Source organism: Heterodontus francisci, chromosome 27 (genome assembly GCF_036365525.1).
Source record: "Heterodontus francisci isolate sHetFra1 chromosome 27, sHetFra1.hap1, whole genome shotgun sequence".
Taxonomy (NCBI): Eukaryota; Metazoa; Chordata; class Chondrichthyes; order Heterodontiformes; family Heterodontidae; genus Heterodontus; species Heterodontus francisci.
The window spans coordinates 46,882,430-46,901,353 of record NC_090397.1 but is presented as its reverse complement, the minus strand read 5'-3'; the positions used below and the strand labels follow the sequence as shown (position 1 = coordinate 46,901,353).

Here is an 18,924-nt window from a genome sequence, read left to right as displayed (position 1 = left end):
TTGCAAACTCCCACCTCTTTCCTGGAACTCCTCTAATCAGGTTTCTGCCCTTGCCATGGTACTGAAATAGTTCTTCTCAAAGTCACAAATGACATCCTTTGTGACTGTGACAAAGGTAAATTATCCCTCCTCATCCTTTTTGACCTGTCTGCAGCCTTTGACATTATTGACCACACCATCCTCCTTCAACGCCTCTCCACTGTCATCCTTCTGGGTGGGACTGCTCTCACCTGGTTTCGTTCTTATTTATCTGATTGCAGCCAGAGTATCACTTGCATTGGCTTCTCTTCCTGTTCCTGCACTGTTACCTCTCGTGTCCCCCAAGAATCTATACTTGGCCCCTCCTATTTCACATCTACATGCTGCCTCTCTGCGCCATCATCTGAAAGCACAGCATTAGTTTTTACATTTACGCCGACGGCTCCCAGTTCTACCTCACCCCTACCTGTCTCAACTCCTCCACTGTTGCTAAATCATCAGACTGCGTATCCGATATCCAGTACTGGATGAGCAGAAATTTCCTCCAATTAAATATTGGGAAGCCTGAAACCATTGTTTTCTGTCCTCGCTCCAAACTCTGTTCCCTGACTACCAACTCCATTCCTCTCTCTGGCAGAAGTCTGAGATTAAACCAGTCTGTTTGCAACCTGGGTGTCACATTTGACTCCCGAGATGAGCGTCTGACCTCGTGCGTGCCATGACCAGGATTGCCTATTTCCACCTCCGTAGCATTTCCCGATTTCGCTCTGTCTCAGTTGATCTGCTGCTGAAACCTTCATTCATGTCGTCATACCTCTAGACTTGACTATTCCACACATCTCTGGCTGTTTTTCTCACATTCTACCCTCCATAAACTTGAGGTCATCCAAAACTCTGCTTCCCATGTCTTAACTCACACCAAGTCCTGTTCCCCTATCACATTGTGCTCACTGACCTATATCGGCAACATCTTGATTGTAAAATTCTCATCCTTAATTTCAAATCCCTCTATAGCCTTGCCCCTCCCTATTTCTGTGTAATTTCCTCTGGTCGCACAACCCTCCGATATCTGCGCTCCTCTAATTCTGGCCTCCTTGAGCATCCCCGATTGTAGCTGCTCCAGCATTGGTGGCTGTACTTTTAGTTGCCTTAGCCCTAAGCTTTGGGATATCTTCCCGACGCCTCTCCACCCTGTTTTCCTCCTTTAAGACACTCCTTAAAACCTACCTCTTTGACCAAGCTTCAGGCCATGTGACTTAATATCTTATATGGCTTGGTCTCATACTTTGCTTTACGATGCTCTTGCAAAGCACCTTGGAATGTTTTATTAATCTACAGGTGCTATATGAATACAAGTTGTTGTTGTGATCCTCCCCCCTCCTACTCCAAGTTATTCTCCAGCCACGAGGAGATGTCCTTAACCCTGGCACTGGGTAGGCGACACAACCTTTGGAGCTCCTGGTCGCAGCTGCAGTGAAAAGCATCTATCCCCATGAGTATACTGCTCCCTAACACTACTGTATGTACAGTGATGATGTGCATCTCTGTTTCTTTGACACTTCTCTTGAGCCCTTTATTGCTTCCATGCTTTCAGGCTAATGATGTCAAGGGCAGAATTTTCCGTTTTGGGTCGGGACCCTGACGTTGGCATCAGATGTGGGTCCCGACCATGCACTGTGTCAGGAGAATCAGCCGAATAGCGATTTTGCCTGGATTGGCCAATTAGTGGCCAGAGGATGCACTCGCTCTCAAGCTAGCGGCCAGTAGGTGGCCCTCCACCATGGAAGGAGCTGCAGCCTGCCATTGCAGCTGAAGGAGAAAAAGAGAGGACAAAAGTGAAAAATGGTCACAGCTGCCGTTCTACCCTGACCTGGACTCCAGGAAAATGACTCTGGGTGGGATGGTGCTGGCAAACCGGCACGCTGGCAGCCGCCATGAAATTACTCACCCGGTCCCCTCCATTCACACCCCATATTGGGGTAAAAATCCTCCCCCAAGTCTTGGTTAAGCCACAAGTTTGTCCAGCTCAGTATCAGGAAGATCAAAGCCTTTGGGGTAGGTATCTTCCCCAGAGCAGTATTTGGGTGGCCAGCTGTCAGAGAGCATCCATCTGCGGCCTAATGGCCCCAATGGATGGCCCAGTCCATTTTAAGGGCAGATGGGGCCTTGTTAGCATAGGGCTCGGGCTGCAAGCAGAAATTAACGCCTCGGGTCAACTCACTGGCTCTGGGCTGTTTCAATGTCGGGTAGGTCGGGGCCAAAAGAAGGTAGGTGCCATATATGGCATAAGGACTCTCTTGGCCTTGGCCTAATTTTTGCTAATTTCATGACCTGCACCACTTGAGGTAGTGAGAGAAGCAAAAAAGGGGAGTCTGAGAGATGGTTTCCGGCACCTTCTGACAGCTCGTTGCAGTAGTCTATAAAGATGTGGACGCACTGTGTATCCACCCTGTCTGCCGATGAGACCAGGATAACTTATCAGAAAAATTGCATGAACATCAAAAAGAGTTTAGTTAAGACCGCTAACCAGATGTAATAAATATATAATAAATAAAAACACTAAGTGCTGGAAATATGCAGCATCTGTGGAGAGATAAACACAGTTAATGTTTCAGGTCTGTGACCTGTCATCAGAACTCAGTGAAAGCTCATATATCTGAAACACGAACTCTTTTTCTCTCTTCACAGGTGCTGCCAGTCCTGCTGTGTATTTCCAGCACTTAGTGTTCTAATTTCAGATTTCCAGCATCTGTAGTATTTTGCTTTTATTATTGCAATGAAGTTATATTGTGGGTAGACCTTCATAATTCTCATTGCCTTCGGTATCCTTGATAAGCAGCAAGGTGTGAAATAAACTGCATAGTTTGTATGTAGGTTTTCATCTCATGATGCTAATTTTTTTTGTTTTTTTCTGCAGTGAGTACTGCACCGCAGCAGAAACCGGTGAGTAATTTGTTGCTTTTGCTGTCTGGAGGTTCTTTATACTGATAGTCGGTCTTCAGAGTTTACATTCAAACTATTTGCCTTCTAGAAGTAGAACCCCTCAGAAGACGAGACATTTGTACACACCAAATTTATTTCCTTTAAAAAAGCATCATTCAGAGCAAAATCTTCGAATAAACTTGCCCAAACTGTTTCTCAGTTACTGAGCTACTGATTGTGGGTTCAGCAGTTCACACATCTCTCACACTCTTCCCCATTCACTTCTTTCCGACTGTTTCTTTTCACTCCTGTTTTTGTTTATTTCTCCTGTCTTCCTCCACTTTTTGCCCCTCTAGTTCTCTCCCTACACCCTCTTTCCTCCATTTATCAGTATATCGACCTCCTTCCATTTCATGCTTCAGCCATTTTAGCTCCTATTCTCTTGCCTTCACTACCCTCTACATCTCCCATTGCATCCTTTCTTTTGCATTTTCCTACCACACTCCATTTCCCTGTTGGCCCCCTCCACTTCCCCCTCTGTTGCTTCATGCCACTTCAAAGCACACTAGCACTGGCAAATACTCACTTCACTTGTCAGTTGGATGCACACCCTCCCTCCCTCCCTCTCCCTGTCTCCCCCGATACAACCCTTCTCCAGCCCCCCTCCTTCCGCCCCCCCCCTCTCCACCCTCTCCCTCACGCTCTCGCTCCCACCCGCGCGCCTCCTCGCACTCTTGTGCGCCCCCTCGCGCGCTCGCTCCCACCCGAGAGAGAGAGAGAAAAAGAAGAAAGGGAGCAAGAAAGGGTTTTTGAATTTAAAAAGCTAGAACTAAAATAACAGGGTGGCCTTGACCTTAAATTTTGGTGAGGAAAGAACTGACTCCAGCCCAGAACCCAGTGCTAGTTGTTGAAATTTGTGCAAGCCTTCCTGAAGTTTGAGGAAAGCTACGTAGAGGTATTTTTCATTTCTTTTGAAAAGATAGCTAAACAGATGAGGTGGCTGAAAAAAAATTGGACACTGCTTATGCAAAGCATGTCGATGGGCGGAGCTCATGAAGTTTATGCCATGCTTTCTGGGGAGGCTTCTGCAAATTGAGATGGCAAAAAAGGCTATTCTCGCTGCTTATGAGTTAGTCCCTGAAGCATACAGGCAGAAATTTTGGAACCTCTGGAAACAACCTGGGCAGACATGTATAGAATTTGAGAGGTAAAGCAAATTAATTTTGATCGTTGGATGCAGACACTTAAGGTCAAGGTCACATAAGGGACCCTTAGGGCAATTATTCTCCTGGAAGACTTTAAAAATTCATTCCCTCTGTTAGTACAAACCCATGGAGAGGACCAGAAGGTTTCAACAGCCAGACAGGCAGCTGATTTCGCTGATTATTACGAGTTTGTTTATAAGCCCAAACACTTTGTCTGTCACTCCTACAAACCAGAGAAGGATAGAAGGTGGGAAGGTGAAAGGACAGCAAGTAGCCGGGGACAAGAGGGGATAGCTGGAAACGCCCTGGGATCTTCCCTCAGGCCAAAAAGGAAGATGCTGAGGGTGGAAGTCCACAAGTCAAAAGTGTTTCCATTGCCACAAGGTGGGACACTTGTGTGCAGAATGCTTGAAGTTGCAGGGTAAACTTATGGGACTTATTGGGGTACACAAGTCTAATGCAGAGAAAGAGGCCCTGACCAAGAGTACGACAGATCAGGCTATAGCTCTGACTGCAGCTGTAAGTGAGGGGGAGGTGAACAAGATATCTGAGTTTTAGCGAATTCTTGTCTAAAGGAAAAGGAACCCCTTATGCTTCAAGATCCTGGGGGTTACCATTGACCAGAAACTAAATTGGTATAAATAGCATGGCTACAAGAGCAGGTCAGAGGCTGGGAATCCTGCGGCGAGTAACCCACCACCTGACTCCCCAAAGCCTATCCACCATCTACAAGGCACAAGTCAGGAATGTGATGGAATACTCTCCACTTGCCTGGATGGATGCAGCTCCAACAACACTCAAGAAGCTCGACACCATCCAGGACAAAGCAGCCCACTTGGCACCCCATCCACAAACATTCACGCCCTCCACCACCTAAGCACAGTGGCAGCAGTGTGTACCTTCTACAAGATGCACTGCAGCAAAGTACCAAGGCTCCTTCGACAGCACCTCCCAAGCTCATGACTTCTACCACCTCGCTGGACAAGGGCAGCAAATGCTAGGGAACACCACCACCTGCAAGTTCCCCTCTAAGTCTCACACCATCCTGACTTGGAACTATATCGCCGTTCCTTCACTGTCGCTGGGTCAAAATCCTGGAACTGCCTAACAGTGCTGTGAGTGTACCTACCCCACATGGACTACAGTGGTTCAAGAAGGCGGCTCACCATTACCTTCTCGAGGGCAATTCGGGATGGGCAATAAATGCTGGCATAGCCAGCGATGCCCACATCCCCCATGAATGAATTTTAAAAAAAAAGTGAGGCAGGTAAACCTATAGTTATACTTAGGGATGCAGGAGCCACCCAAACATCTTTGCTGGGGAAAGGCATACCATTTCCACCAGAGAGTGCACTGAATGCCAAGGTTTTAGTGAACGGTATTGGCGGGGAGTATATGCCCATACCTTTGTATAGGGTGCACCTGGAGTGTGACCTAATGTTTGGAACAGTAACTGTAGGAGTTGTCCATAGTTTGCCTGTAGACCGAGTTGACCTACTCTTGGGGAATGATTTGGCCGGAGTGAAGGTAGTAGCTTTTCCAGTAGTCATGGAAGTGAAGTCAAAGAGAACGGTTGCAGGAATTTCTCCTTTATCCATAGTGACCCTAGCAATAGCTAAACAAGTTCAATTGTTGGAGGTCAAATTGGCACCACAGACAGACAGCCAATTATCTGAAACTTTCTTTGGGGATTTGGATAATCCGAAGGAAATGTTCAGTAAGTTTTTTATGATCAAGGCTCAGCAAGCCGATCCAGAGATATGTAAAGTGGAACAATCGGCTCAAGCTGAAGCAAAGGGAGTTCCGTAAGGTTACTATATTAAAAATGGGATTCTGATGAGGAAATGGAGACCTCGTCACAGACCTGTGGATAAAGAATGGATGGTAGTTCACCAGATAGTAGTACTGCCCAAGTATCGCCGGGAAAATTCTATAGTGGGACATGTGGGGATCCAGAAGACCCAATCACATATTTGCATTTTTATTGGCCAGGTCTTTACAAGGATGTGGTGCAGTTTTGTAAAATGTTGCCATACATGTCATATTGTCGGAAAACTGCAACCTGCCATAAAATTGGCACCTCTAATTCCCATACCAGTTTTTGGAGAACCGTTTAGTAGGGTGTTGGTAGACTGTGTGGGATCTTTACCGAAAACAAAAGGGCAACATATACTACTGTTATGGATATGACTATTCAGTTCCCCGAGGCCATTCCCTTGAAAGCAATTTCTGCCAAAGTAGTGGTAGAAAAGCTAACTCAGTTCTTCACTAGATATGGATTACCGATTGAGATTCAGTTGGATCAAGGTTCCAATTTTATGTCTAGATTTTTCAGGAAGTTATGAGTAATCTGGGTATAATACAGCTAAAGTCTTCAGCCTACCACCCACAGATACAAGGGGCTTTAGAATGGTACTATCAGACCCTCAAGATGATGATCAGGGCATACTGTCATGAATATCCTCATGATTGGGATAAAGGGTTGGAATTTCTTCTGTTTGCCACCAGGGATTCACCGAATGAGTCTACCAGTTTTAGTCCTTTTCAGTTTGTTAATGGACATGAGATAAGAGGTCCTCTAATACTAATCCAAGTAAAGTTTTTAGAACAGAGGAACAAATCTTCTGTGTTCTTTTATGTATCCGTGTTCTGGGAGTGACTCACGAGAGCCTGCAAAATGGCTCGGGAACACCTAAAAGCTTCCCAAACAACCATGAAGAAATGGGTAGACAAGCATGCCAAGACTGGAACATTTCAACCAGGTGATGAAGTGTTAGTATTACTGCCATTACAGGATGAACTGCTGAAAGCACGGTGCGGTGGACCATATAGAGTAAACAAAAGGAATGGTAATTTTTTTTTTATTCATTCATGGGATGTGGGTGTCACTGGCCAAGCCAGCATTGATTGCCCATCCCTAATTGCCCTTGAGAAGGTGGTGGTGAGCTGCCTTCTTGAACCGCTGCAGTCCATGTGGGGTAGGTACACCCACAGTGCTGTTAGGAAAGGAGTTCCAGGATTTTGAACCAGCGACAGTGAAGGAATGGCGATTTAGTTCCAAGTCAGGATGGTGTGTGACTTGGAGGGGATTTGCAGGTGGTGATGTTCCCATGCATTTGCTGCCCTTGTCCTTCTAGTTGGTAGAGGTCGCGGGTTTGGAAGGTGCTGTTGAAGGAGCCTTGGTGTATTGCTGCAGTGCATCTTGTAGATGGTACGCACTGCTGTCACTGTGTGTCGGTGGTGTAGGGTGAATGTTTGTAGATGGGGTGCCAATCAAGCGGGCTGCTTTGTCCTGGATGGTGTCGAGCTTCTTGAGTGTTGTTGGAGCTGCACCCATCCAGGCAAGTGGAGAGTATTCCATCACACTCCTGACTTGTGCTTTGTAGATGGTGTTACTCGCCGCAGGATTCCTAGCCTCTGACCTGCTCTTGCAGCCACGGTATTTATATGACTACTCCAGCTCAGTTTCTCGTCAATGGTAGCCCCTAGGATGTTAGTGCGGGATTCAGCGATGGTGATGCCATTGAATACCAAGGGGAGATGGTTGGATTCTCTCTTGTTGGAGATGGTCATTGCCTGGCGCAAATGTTACTTGCCGCTTATCAGCCCAAGCCTGGATAATGTCCAAGCCTTGCTGCATTTCTACACTGACTGCTTCAGTATCTGAGGAGTCACGAATGGTGCTGAACATTGTGCAATCATCAGCGAACATCCCCACTTCTGACCTTATGATTGAAGGAAGGTCATTGTTGAAGAAGCTGAAGATGGTTGGCCCTAGGATATTACCCTGAGGAACTCCTGCAGCGATGTCCCGGAGCTCAGATGATTGACGTCCAACAACCACAACCATCTTCCTTTGCACTTGGTATGACTCCAGCCAGCAGAGGGTTTTCCCTCTGATTCCCATTGACTTCAGTTTTGCTCGGGCTCCTTGATGCCATACTCTGTCAAATGCTGCCTTGATGTCAAGGGCAGTCACTCTCACCTCATTATTTGATTGACACCCCAGATTGCTGGAAAATGAATCGGCTGTGTCACAACAATTTGTTGAAACGATATCACTGCTGGGAGGTGGATAAGCAAGCACAGGTATGCCGGATAGTAGGGACTGCAAAGGATGAAAGAGATAGAGGATGAGGTAGAAGGATGATCCTCAAATTGAACCTCCTACTACCCCGTTAACTAATATTGAATTGCTAGGGAGATGAGACACAATGCTTTCATACTTAGGTGCAGAACAATGAGAAGACTTAACAAGGCTACTCACAGCATTTCAAGGAGTCTGTAGGGATAAACCAGGATGTACAACCTTAGCCATACTTGATGTGGATGTTGGAGAATCTCTCCTATAAAACAGCATCCTTATCACTTAAGTCCAGAGAAACAGGCCCAGGTGAAAGCAGCAATCCAATACATGTTGGAAAATCACCTAGTTAAACCCAGTCAAAGCACTGGAGTTCCCCAGTCATGTTAGAGCCTAAACCTGATTGTTCAACTAGATTTTGTATGCACTACAAAAAGGTTAATGCAGTAACAAAGGCAGACTGCTATCCAATTCCTCACTTGGAAGACTGTATTGACAGAGTTGGCAGTGCCACGTTTCTGACCAAAATAGATTGGTTAAAGGGATACTGGCAAGTTCCTTGAACACCCTGAGCTAAAGAAATATTGGCCTTAGTCACACCAGACAGTCTTTTCCACTGCCGAGTGATGCCATTCGGACTAAAAAACGCCCCAGCGACTTTTCGGAGACTAATGAACCAAGTGATAGCCAGTGTTCCTCACTCTGTGGTTTACCTTGATGTGCTGGCACATCACTTGGAAGGACCACTTGGAACAACTCGAAGCTCTGTTTAGAAAATTCCATTCAGCTGATTTGGTGGTAAACCTTGCCAAAAATGAATTTGCAAAAGCGTGTGTATCCTACTTCAGGCATATAATAGGGCAAGGACGAGTGTTGCCAAGAACAGCAAAAGTACAAGCATTGTTGGAGTTTCCAGCCCCTAAGATTAAACTAGAAAACATGGCGGTTTTTGGGCATGTGTGGTTTCTACTAAAAGTTTGTACCAAATTTTAGCACTATAGCTACTCCACTGATGGATTTGCTCCAAAAAAAGAAAGCCAGGATAGTGCGGCCTGGAGAGTGCCAAGCATCTTTTGAGAGGCTGAAAGCCATTTTGTTCAATGAACCAATGTTGGCTGCCCCAAATTTCACTAAGCCCTTCAAGGTGGCAATTGATGCTAATGACTTGGGGGTCAGTGCAGTCCTGTTATAAGATGATGAATCCGGCATAGAAAGGCCAGCAGGATACTTTTCCAAAAAGCTGTATCGACATCAAAAGAGATACTCAACAGTGAAAAAAGAAACCCTGTGCTTACTACCAGCTCTTAAGCATTTTGAAGTCTGTGTCTACCACAACTACAGAGCTACACTGGTGTAAAATGATCATAACCCTTTAGTCTTTGTGGAAAAAATGAAAACCCATAATGCCAGGCTATTTTGATGGAGTTTACTATTGCAGCCTTATCACTTAAAAAAAAATCCAGATTGTGGGGAAAAATAATGCAATTGCTGATGCTTTGAGTTATCTGAGTACAAAGATGGTACAAAGCAGAACTGTATATGTTGCAGGTGAAGTGTGAATGAGTGTGTAAATGTGTTTTAATATTTTTTCATGTTCTGTTTTTTCCACACTTTGTAACGAAATGGCTTTAAAAATGGTGTTTCATTTCTCCAAGGATGGAGGTGTTATGAATGTGCATTTATTTGTAAATATTTTTGAGGAATCGTGTTTTAGAATTGTGGAGATGGATTCATTGGAGGACTGAAGTGATGCCATGGACTTTGTTTTGTTCAAGGGTCACTGGAAGGACTCTGTTTAAAACATTTACTGGATGTCACATGTCTTCAGCTAAGTAAACAATAGGTGCCTTCTGACTGAGAGTTGTTGACACGAGATGTGACATGTCAAGATTTATTGTGCTCAAGAGTAGTTTTAATTTTTGAATACTGTTTTGAGTCTCTTGGGTTTGTAGCCTGCTGAAAGAAACACCAAGCACATCTTTTCTCCACCTCTTTGAGAAACCCTGAAAAAATCCAGTGTGTGATAGCTGTAACGCCTGATGCCGCATTTCTCCTGAGGAGCTTTTAGAAGACTTCCTCTCGACATCTGAACAAACAGCTTCTAAAAAGATCCCAGTGACCTGTCTATGTGTGCTTGGACGCCAAACTGTATGGCATCTGGAACATAACATATATCATTTTTTTCAAAAATTAACAAGTACTTTGGCCAAAGCATCTTTATTGTTCCTTTAACGTGTGTGTGGTATCTAGAAGGGAAAATATATATGTTTGCTGTCATATTTCAAACTATGTATTTGCATCTTTATTGACTAAATCTTGTTTTATAATCAATAGTTTTGTTTATTAAAGGAACCTGGTTGGTGGATTTTATTCTGAAATAAAAATAGAGTATATAATTGGCCATATCGGTAACTGGGTAAACAGCTAAATATATGTTCTGACCTGTTTAGAAGTGGAACTAGATAAAGACAGTGTGCTCCTTCCAGCTTGGTCGTAACAAAGTGACTTGGGAGAGAGTTGTTTCCAAGGTCGAACACAGAAGAAAGTAGGATTAGGAGGGGTTAAACCAGGCTGGGGTCAGCGATGTGGTGAGTTGAATATCCAGGGTGCTTGTTAGGGCTTTTAAACCAAAAGGGTGGGGAAGTGGGGACAGGTGAAGAGAAACATAGAATTCTAAAGAGAAAAGTCAAGACAATAGAGCAGCGTAGCGATTGGGTAAAGATAAGCAGAGTGGGACAGGAAGATTCAGAGAGTTTAATGGTAATAGTGCATCAGTGAATAATTAAAAAAAAAATTAAAGGCACTTTATCTGAGTGCACGAGCCAATAGAGATAAATGGGTTTAATCTAATCATCATTCCAGAGTCATGGTTACAAGATGACCAAAGTTGGGAAATAAATATTCCAGGGTACACAACATTTGGAAAAGACAGGCAGAATAGAAGAGGAGGAAGAGTAGTCCTGCTAAAGTATGACATAAGGACAGGATTAAGAAAGGATCTTGGCTCAGAAGATCAGGAAGTAGAATCAGTTTGACTGTAGTAATAACAAGGGTCAGAAAACATTGTTGGTAATAGTTTGTAGGCCCCTGAATAGTAGTTATACTACTGGACAGAACATTAAGCAAGAAATAATTGGAGCTTGTAAGAAAGTTAATAAAATTGTGGAGAAATGTTATCTTCACATAGATTGACTGACTGGAGATTTAATAGAGGTGTACAAGATTATGACAGGCTTAGATAAGTTTGACAAGGAAAAACTGTTGCCATTAATTACTGGTACAAGGACTAGGACTAGATTGAAGGTTTTGGACAAGGGATACAGAGGGAAATTTGAGGAAGAACTTGTTTACGCAGCAGGTGGTAATGATCTGGAACTTTCTGCCCACAAAGGTGGTGGAAACAGACAGTCAATGACTTCAAAAGTAAATTTGAGGGCCACATGAGGGAAATAAACTTTCAAGAATACAAGGGTTGAGTGGGGGAGTGGGACTGACTGGAAAGCTCAGTGGAGAGGTGGCATGGACTTGATGGGCCGAATGGCCTCCATCTATGCTGTAAATGACTCTATGACTCGAGGCCCAACTGCCTTATATAGGTTGGTGAAAAGCTAGACAGCTCCTGGGTACTTGGGTTTAACATGATAAACTGATGTTAAATAGTTCAAAATGAACATTAATTATCAACAAATGCTTGTTTAATGGTCTACATCATATATTTAGAAAAAATAATTGTAAGGTGTCTGCAAACTTTGCAGACTTGCTGCAAATTCTATGTTCTCATGCCAGACTAATTGATTAGGTTTACTACAAAAATTGCCCCTGAAGTGCTGCACAATTCTAGGGACCTTTGTCTTTACTGTAGAGCAGTTGGAATGAATTAGCTATCAGCCATGGCTCAGTGGTAGCACGTTCACCTCTGCAACACGAAGTTATGGTTCAAGTCCCGCTCCAGAGAGTTGAGAACAAAATCTAGACTGGCAGTAGTACTAAGGGCAATGCTGTACTATTGGAGTTGCTGTCTTTTGGATGAGATGTTAAACTGAGGCTGCATCTGGTGTCTCAGGTGGTTGTAAAAGATCCCATAGTACTATTCAAAGAAGAGCAGGGGAGTTTTCCTGGTGTCCTTCACCAACATGATTAAAATAAACTATCTGGTAATTTCCCACACTGCTGGTTGTGGGACCTTGCTGTGCACAAACTGGCCATCATGTTTCCCTACATTACAGCAGTGACTATACTTCAAAAATACTTAATTGGTTGTGGATTTCCTGAGATAATGAAAGGCACTGTATAAATGCAAATTCTTTATTTGTTGTACATAATTTACTGATCAAGATCAGTACATCACTGCTGTTATGTTTTTAAACCAATGGGTATGCTTATGCTATTGAATTCATCTTGTGTTCCACTCAGTAACTGTATAGACTTGTACCAACAGTTGCCTTGAAGAGAAATGCTGAAAGTAGATAGTCCTCTGTTTAGATTTTTCCTCCTTGTATTTATTTGTAGACTTTTGGGAAATAAACTACAGAGCATTTAAATTTCTATTTTTAGTAATGAGCACCAAAAAAAGCATTTATGTGGATTTTGTTTTGCAACTTTTGTTACACTCTTCAGTTTACTTAATGTGTCCTTTTCTAAAATTTATACTTCATAGGTCCTTGCCATTGTTATTGGTTCTATGTAACAATTTCAGGATGTTGTATATTAGAAAATGATTTTTTAATGTTTTAGGGAGGAAAGATGTCTAAAAACAAGAAGAAGAAGCTGAAAAAGAAGCAAAAGAGGCAGGCAGAGCTGCTGGAAAAACGTATGCAAGAGATAGAAGAGTTGGAGAGAGAGGCGGAGAGGAAGAAGATGGAAGAGATTTTACCAACTGTTACACCAAATGACCAGGAAGGAGAGAAAATAGTTGAGCTGAAAGAAACTGTGCTAGATCATGTGGTAGATGAGGTGCAACCTGATGAATGCAGTAAGTGTTCTGAAAAAAGATTTAGCTGCATTAATAGTATTCCTAAGCATGGCAATCTTGGCTGCTTATGTAAGAGCACTTCAAGAATTGTCAAATTCAACATGCTTAAACTTCTGTGGTCTGTTCGAAAATTTGTTTTAACCCTCTTTGTATCATAAGAGTAAAGATCTTGACTACTTTTCTGTACTGATTACACATTTCAAATCATCATATCGACCTTTTACACATGTGAAGCTCAACCTTAAACAATAATGTTCTGTTCCCAAGATATTGTATCCCAGTTCATTTGGTTCATAGATAAACATTTTCTCCAATACCCATTTTCATAATTTCTAACCTTTTTGAGTGCAGCTTTACATATCTTAATTTTACTTGGTTTTTCATCATTTCTGGCATTATTTACTTTGTTCTGTTAGGATGACTTCACATGAATAATTTTCTATTTTAATTTGCTAGATGAAGTTGATAATCAGGAAGAAAAGGAAGACACTGAGAAAGAAAATGTGGGAAAAGATGAAGGAGAAAATGTGGTTACCAGGACAGAGTCAGAATGCGATGAATCACCAAAAACAAATGGACATGTTGAAAATGGCCCATTTTTACCTGACCAGCTTTGTGAAGAAGAGGAGGAGGAGGAAGAGGAGGAAGATGACGACGACGAGGAGTGTCCAAATGCAGATGATAGTCCCGTTGATGGACCAAATGCTGAAAATTCAATCTACAGTAATCCTTATGGACAGTTTAATGGAGAATTACAAAATGGACAGAATAAGAGTCCTGAGTCAGAGTTCTCTGAAATATCTGAATCTGTCTTTTCTAAGCTTTTAGAATCTGCAGCTTGCGGATCAGATGGGTCGACAGTGACTGAGCGAGAAGACAGTAGTCCATCACAAGACAGGAGTAGAACTGTGTCTGCATCCAGCACTGGAGACATGCCAAAAAGTGAGCACGCATATATTTGCTTTTTTTGTTATGAAATGCATAAAGGAGCTCTTAATTCATGCTGCTTGTAATTTTGAAGTTTGCTGTAGGTTTCAATAAATATGAATGCACATATTTTTCATTCCTTTTAACATGGAAACATCAATTTAAAAAAAGCTAAAACTGTGATGAATGAGTGTTCTGGATGAATGAGGTAATGTATTCAGCCTATATCAGAGAAATATTACTTAGTATTCTGAATCAAACACTTTTTTTTCCCCACGTGCTAACATAATGTAAGAATTACATCTGAGTGTAGACGCATGTAACAAACAATTTAAACAATGTAATGTGAGCACTTTCATGTTGAGATGAAAGAAATCTAAAACTATTGATAAATTGCTTGTGGTATTGTCCATGGTCAGTTGATTTTTTTTTTTAATGACCCAGGATTTGCTGGAGTGACGTACCCTGTGACTTGGGGTTTCCTCCTCGCCCTTCAGCTCGTTATTTTTGTGCTGCGGATTACTGGAAGTGCGAGTTAATAATGGGGTATCTGGGACTGTGGCAAATGACCAAACCAACAGTCTATTTCCTTACCAGTTAGATTTAAGGATAAAGAATTGGAGCAAATGAAGAAGGAGGAAATGGGGTGAACTGGAGCTAAATTAGTTTCAGAAAGAGAGTGAAAGATTGGATTAAGAGAAAGAACCTAAAAGAAAAAATTAAGGTTTTAAAAATAACAAAATAAATATCTAAAAAAAGCCTCTTAAAAACATTTACTACCTGCACGAGTGAGACTCTCCAGTTGCAATTGTTCCCTTTCTGGCCCCCTAAGGTTGAGTGACATGTCAGGAGCATAATTCATGTAATTAAGAGGGTTTACATGAAATACCAGCCCTAAATTTCTGCAGTGAGTTTAATTTATGTTATATTTTCAGTAAAAAATCCAGTAATTTCTTGATACACATAGGCATATAGATGGCCAGCTCCTGTTTTTGCAAGACTAACGATAGAGCAACGCAAATTGTCCAGCAATTTTTGTCAATTCGCAACTCACGGCATATCTTATCCTTGCCACAAATTTGCTGCTTTTTTTATGCACTATTAACAGTATTTGCCATGAACTCAGTCATTTTTCCAGAAAATTCTGGGCCAATATATGTAAGATAGGGCCCTGTATATATTCATACACGGGGCTTTGTTCTTTGCAGACAGAAAGACCACGTACACACATTTAGCCTGTTTCAGCTGAACAAAATAAGTGACAGCCATTCGCTGGTTCATTCCTCAGGGCAAAGCCTTGACCAGAGTCAAGCTGCCTGCTTTAAATTTCAAACAAAGCTTGGCAGTTAACTGTCAGTCACCGTAAACTGGTGCGTTCTCCATGGCAATGCCTCTACCAATCAGAGTTCACTTGCCAACCAATCTGCACTCTCTTCTCATGCAGTATAATTTGTTGTTTTCTCTTACATTGGTTCTTGCATTTTGTCCTGATGAGTGCAAGGTGAAAAGCTTCAACAACATGTCTCAATTTTCAGCAATACTCAAGTTCTGTACTACCAAATGACTATTTATTCTTGAAATTGTTGATGTGTGTGTATATATATATGTATCATAAAAATGCTCGGCATGCCTGCATAAGTGAAATATACATGACTAAGGAAGAATACTTAATTTACTCTTCACACACTAAGTGAAAGTCCTGAAGCAAAATCTTGTTCACCACTTCAGAGCATCTTATGCATTTTATTAGGCTGAGCGAACACCATCTTTCCCTATACCCTAAATAGTAGTGTTATGTAATCTCTCCAACTGTTTTGCCCACACTGTATGTACAAGCATATTTGACACAAATATTCAGTGGTTCTGTGTCTGAAAATCTGCGCTTCTGGACCAAAAGCAGTGTAGACTAAATACAGTTCTCAAACTGCTACCTGCTCATGGTGTTGTGCATTGTGGATGGGAATTCTTATGAGATTGGGGATTCCCCATCACCATGTACAACATCAACAATTGCAGCAGGTAGAAGTTTGGGACCAGCACTTTGGAGTATTTTCAGTGGGGAAGAGAGCACGGAAAGGCAAGGGCCAGCATTCTGAGGGATTGAGGTCAACAGCACATAAAGGGAGAAAGAAGTGAAATCAGCAGAGCACTTGGGGAAGGTGCAAGGCATTCAAAAGGGAATTGGATTGTTATCTGAAATGGAAGAATGTGCATGGCTATTGGGAGAAGGCAGGGGAGTGGCACTAGGTAAATAGCTGTTTTGGAGGGCCAGTGGAGACATAACGGGTCAAATTGCCGCCTCCTGTGCTGTAACAATTCTGTGATTCTTCTGAGAGAACAACATCAGCACTAGGGGGAAGGGGAGCTAAGCTGGGAACAATGTTTTTGGTAAGCTTTTTAACTGATCTGCTGAAAATCCAAATGTCTCAATTTTTAATCAATTGTGAAGTAAACAATTTGTTGAAAATTAACCAGAAGGCACCATTTGTAATGTTAAAATGCAGCGACTTCCAAAGAGGCATACCCCTCGATCATCTTAAAATGCACCACCATTTGTGTGGGAGACTGCATAAGGATGGATTTGCAATACTAATTTTACTATCTGTAGCCCTCAATGAAGTAATGTGGTCAAGAGAGCTTGGTTGGAATTCCTTACTTGCTATTAGGCAATTAAAAAAAAAACAAATTATTTTTTCCCCAAGTAATAGATCATCTGCTGCTACTAGGGGAAAGAAGTGTTAAAATATAATGAAAAGTAGTTCCTTCCTAAAATGGCAGTAAGAATAGTTTTCAATGAAACTGAGCAAAAGACCATGCCTATAGCTTTAAAAAAAAATCAGCGCCCATGTTCATGGTAGATTCCAAAATACTGAAAAATCTGTGTTTTTAAAAGTGTTTATAAAGCAAAATGTTCATGAGAGGAGGTGGGGTGTGGGGGAACCTGCTGTCGCACCCCCATTGAAAATAAATCTTGTGCTTTCTAAGCAAGATTCCATGTTAGGTTATCATGTACTTAATTGAAGTATTTTTGGGTATACCCATAACCTAATTTACAAGCCAGTATCCACTGCAGTATGTGTAATTATTTGCTTACCCTTACCAGAGGCTTTTATTCAGGGCAGTTTTTAAGTTGTCAGTTGTTTTGAAGCAGTTGGACACCTTCTTGTTCATGTCTGGGTTGCAATGTATATCTCTTCCATACTGCATATTTTGAGGCTTTGGACACTTCTTTTGTATTCAAGCTCAGCCAAAGTTCTCATTTTAAAATCTGCATTAGTTGTAGGAAAGCCTTTTTTAGTAACCAGCTTAAAATGTGCATTTGGTGCCTTCTCGGTCATAATATTGTTTTGATAGCACTTTCATATCAAAAATTGATGGCTGACTAGTATCAGTTAATTAATAATTTCCTCTACAAAAGCAATGGATTAATGGCCCAGACTTTACTGTGAGGGACAAAGGAATGACTTTCACTGTTAACTTCATGTACAATTACGCAGAGACTTTTCATCGGCTTGTCAGCAGAGATTTCTAATTTTGGGGCCTCTGATCCAATGTGATGCCCTTTACAGGGGATCTGTGGCATCTGTGAGCAGGACAAGCAGCAGGGAGGCCCTTCAACCACTCAGATTGAAGAATCTGCACTGTGACATGCAGACTTCAAAGCTGGAAATAAAAAACAAGGAATACACGTTGCATTTTAATCATTGTATATATAGAATGAAATAAAGATTGGGACATAGACATTGTCTTAAGGAACAGACATAAAAGAGAAAAAAAACAGGAAAACTTTTTTCAAAGAGTAATTCAAAAACAAAATCTGCAACAATAATTTTCTTACGAGGGAATGAGACTCCACACTTGTTAATTTCTCAGGGCCAGGGAGGTTGTTCAGTAATTATTACTTATTACACCATCAGTTACTCTTGATTGCACAATTTCTAACTCTTACATCTGTCTTCAGTGCAAAACTAGTGGGTAATTACTCTAAGTTCATGCCATTTAGCGATCTCTGCAGATTCCATCGACGAAGATTTCAGCAACAGCGTCTATGGAAAGCAGGGTATCACTGACAACTTCTATATTTCCATGTTTAACTGCATGTGCACATGCCATAAGTTGTTGTCCGTTTTACCCTGTAATAACAGCAATCATTGAAAGCCTCGCCATTATTAGTACAGCAAATTCCAGACCAATATTTGTGAATATTCATTATTCAGTATTCATTAAACTGCATTTGTTTTTATAAAGAATACATTATTATTTGTGATGCCAGCCCCTTTTTCAGCATCAATATTGATAACTTTGTCATTGTAACATCAGAACATTATGATTATTTCTGTCTTACAGTAAAGGTTCGGGCAGCAGATTTGTTGATAAATCCACTTGATCCAAGAAATGCAGAGAAAATTAGAGTTAAAATAGCTGACTTGGGAAATGCTTGCTGGGTTGTAAGTACATATCGCTTTCTAAAATGTTTTGCTAACATACTGTTCTGAAAATTCTAATCAGGTTTTATGATTGAGCGCAGATCCTAAAAAAAAAAATTGCTTTTAACACGATGTATTAATAAAGAAATTTATTCTATTCCGAGTCTAAATACAAAATTGCCTAAGGCTAGAATTGATTTAGAGGCTGGTTACTGTAGTGAGTTATTACAGTATTTTGAACTCTAGCTTGAGTCCAGCCAAGACTGAAAAGGCCAAACTGTCCAACAGGGCAAAATATTGGCATTGACCTGACAACAGCAACAACTTGTATGAAATAAAATGTCCCAAGGCGCTGCACAGGAACATTATAATGCATAATTTGACACCAAGCCACATAAGACTATATTA

The 18,924-nt window shown here is 41.8% G+C and overlaps 1 protein-coding gene across 5 annotated transcripts in view; it reads left to right on the top strand.

Moving 5' to 3' along the window:
- Window positions 1-18,924, top strand: part of LOC137384792 (SRSF protein kinase 2-like) — a 328,433-nt gene that overhangs the window by 214,813 nt on the left and 94,696 nt on the right. For all 5 annotated transcript variants that reach the window (XM_068059274.1, XM_068059278.1, XM_068059276.1 and 2 more), the window contains 4 exons: window positions 2,897-2,922; window positions 12,925-13,162; window positions 13,619-14,104; window positions 18,437-18,537. In XM_068059274.1, coding sequence (XP_067915375.1) covers window positions 2,897-2,922; window positions 12,925-13,162; window positions 13,619-14,104; window positions 18,437-18,537 — 851 coding nt within the window. The remainder of the gene's footprint in view (window positions 1-2,896; window positions 2,923-12,924; window positions 13,163-13,618; window positions 14,105-18,436; window positions 18,538-18,924) is intronic.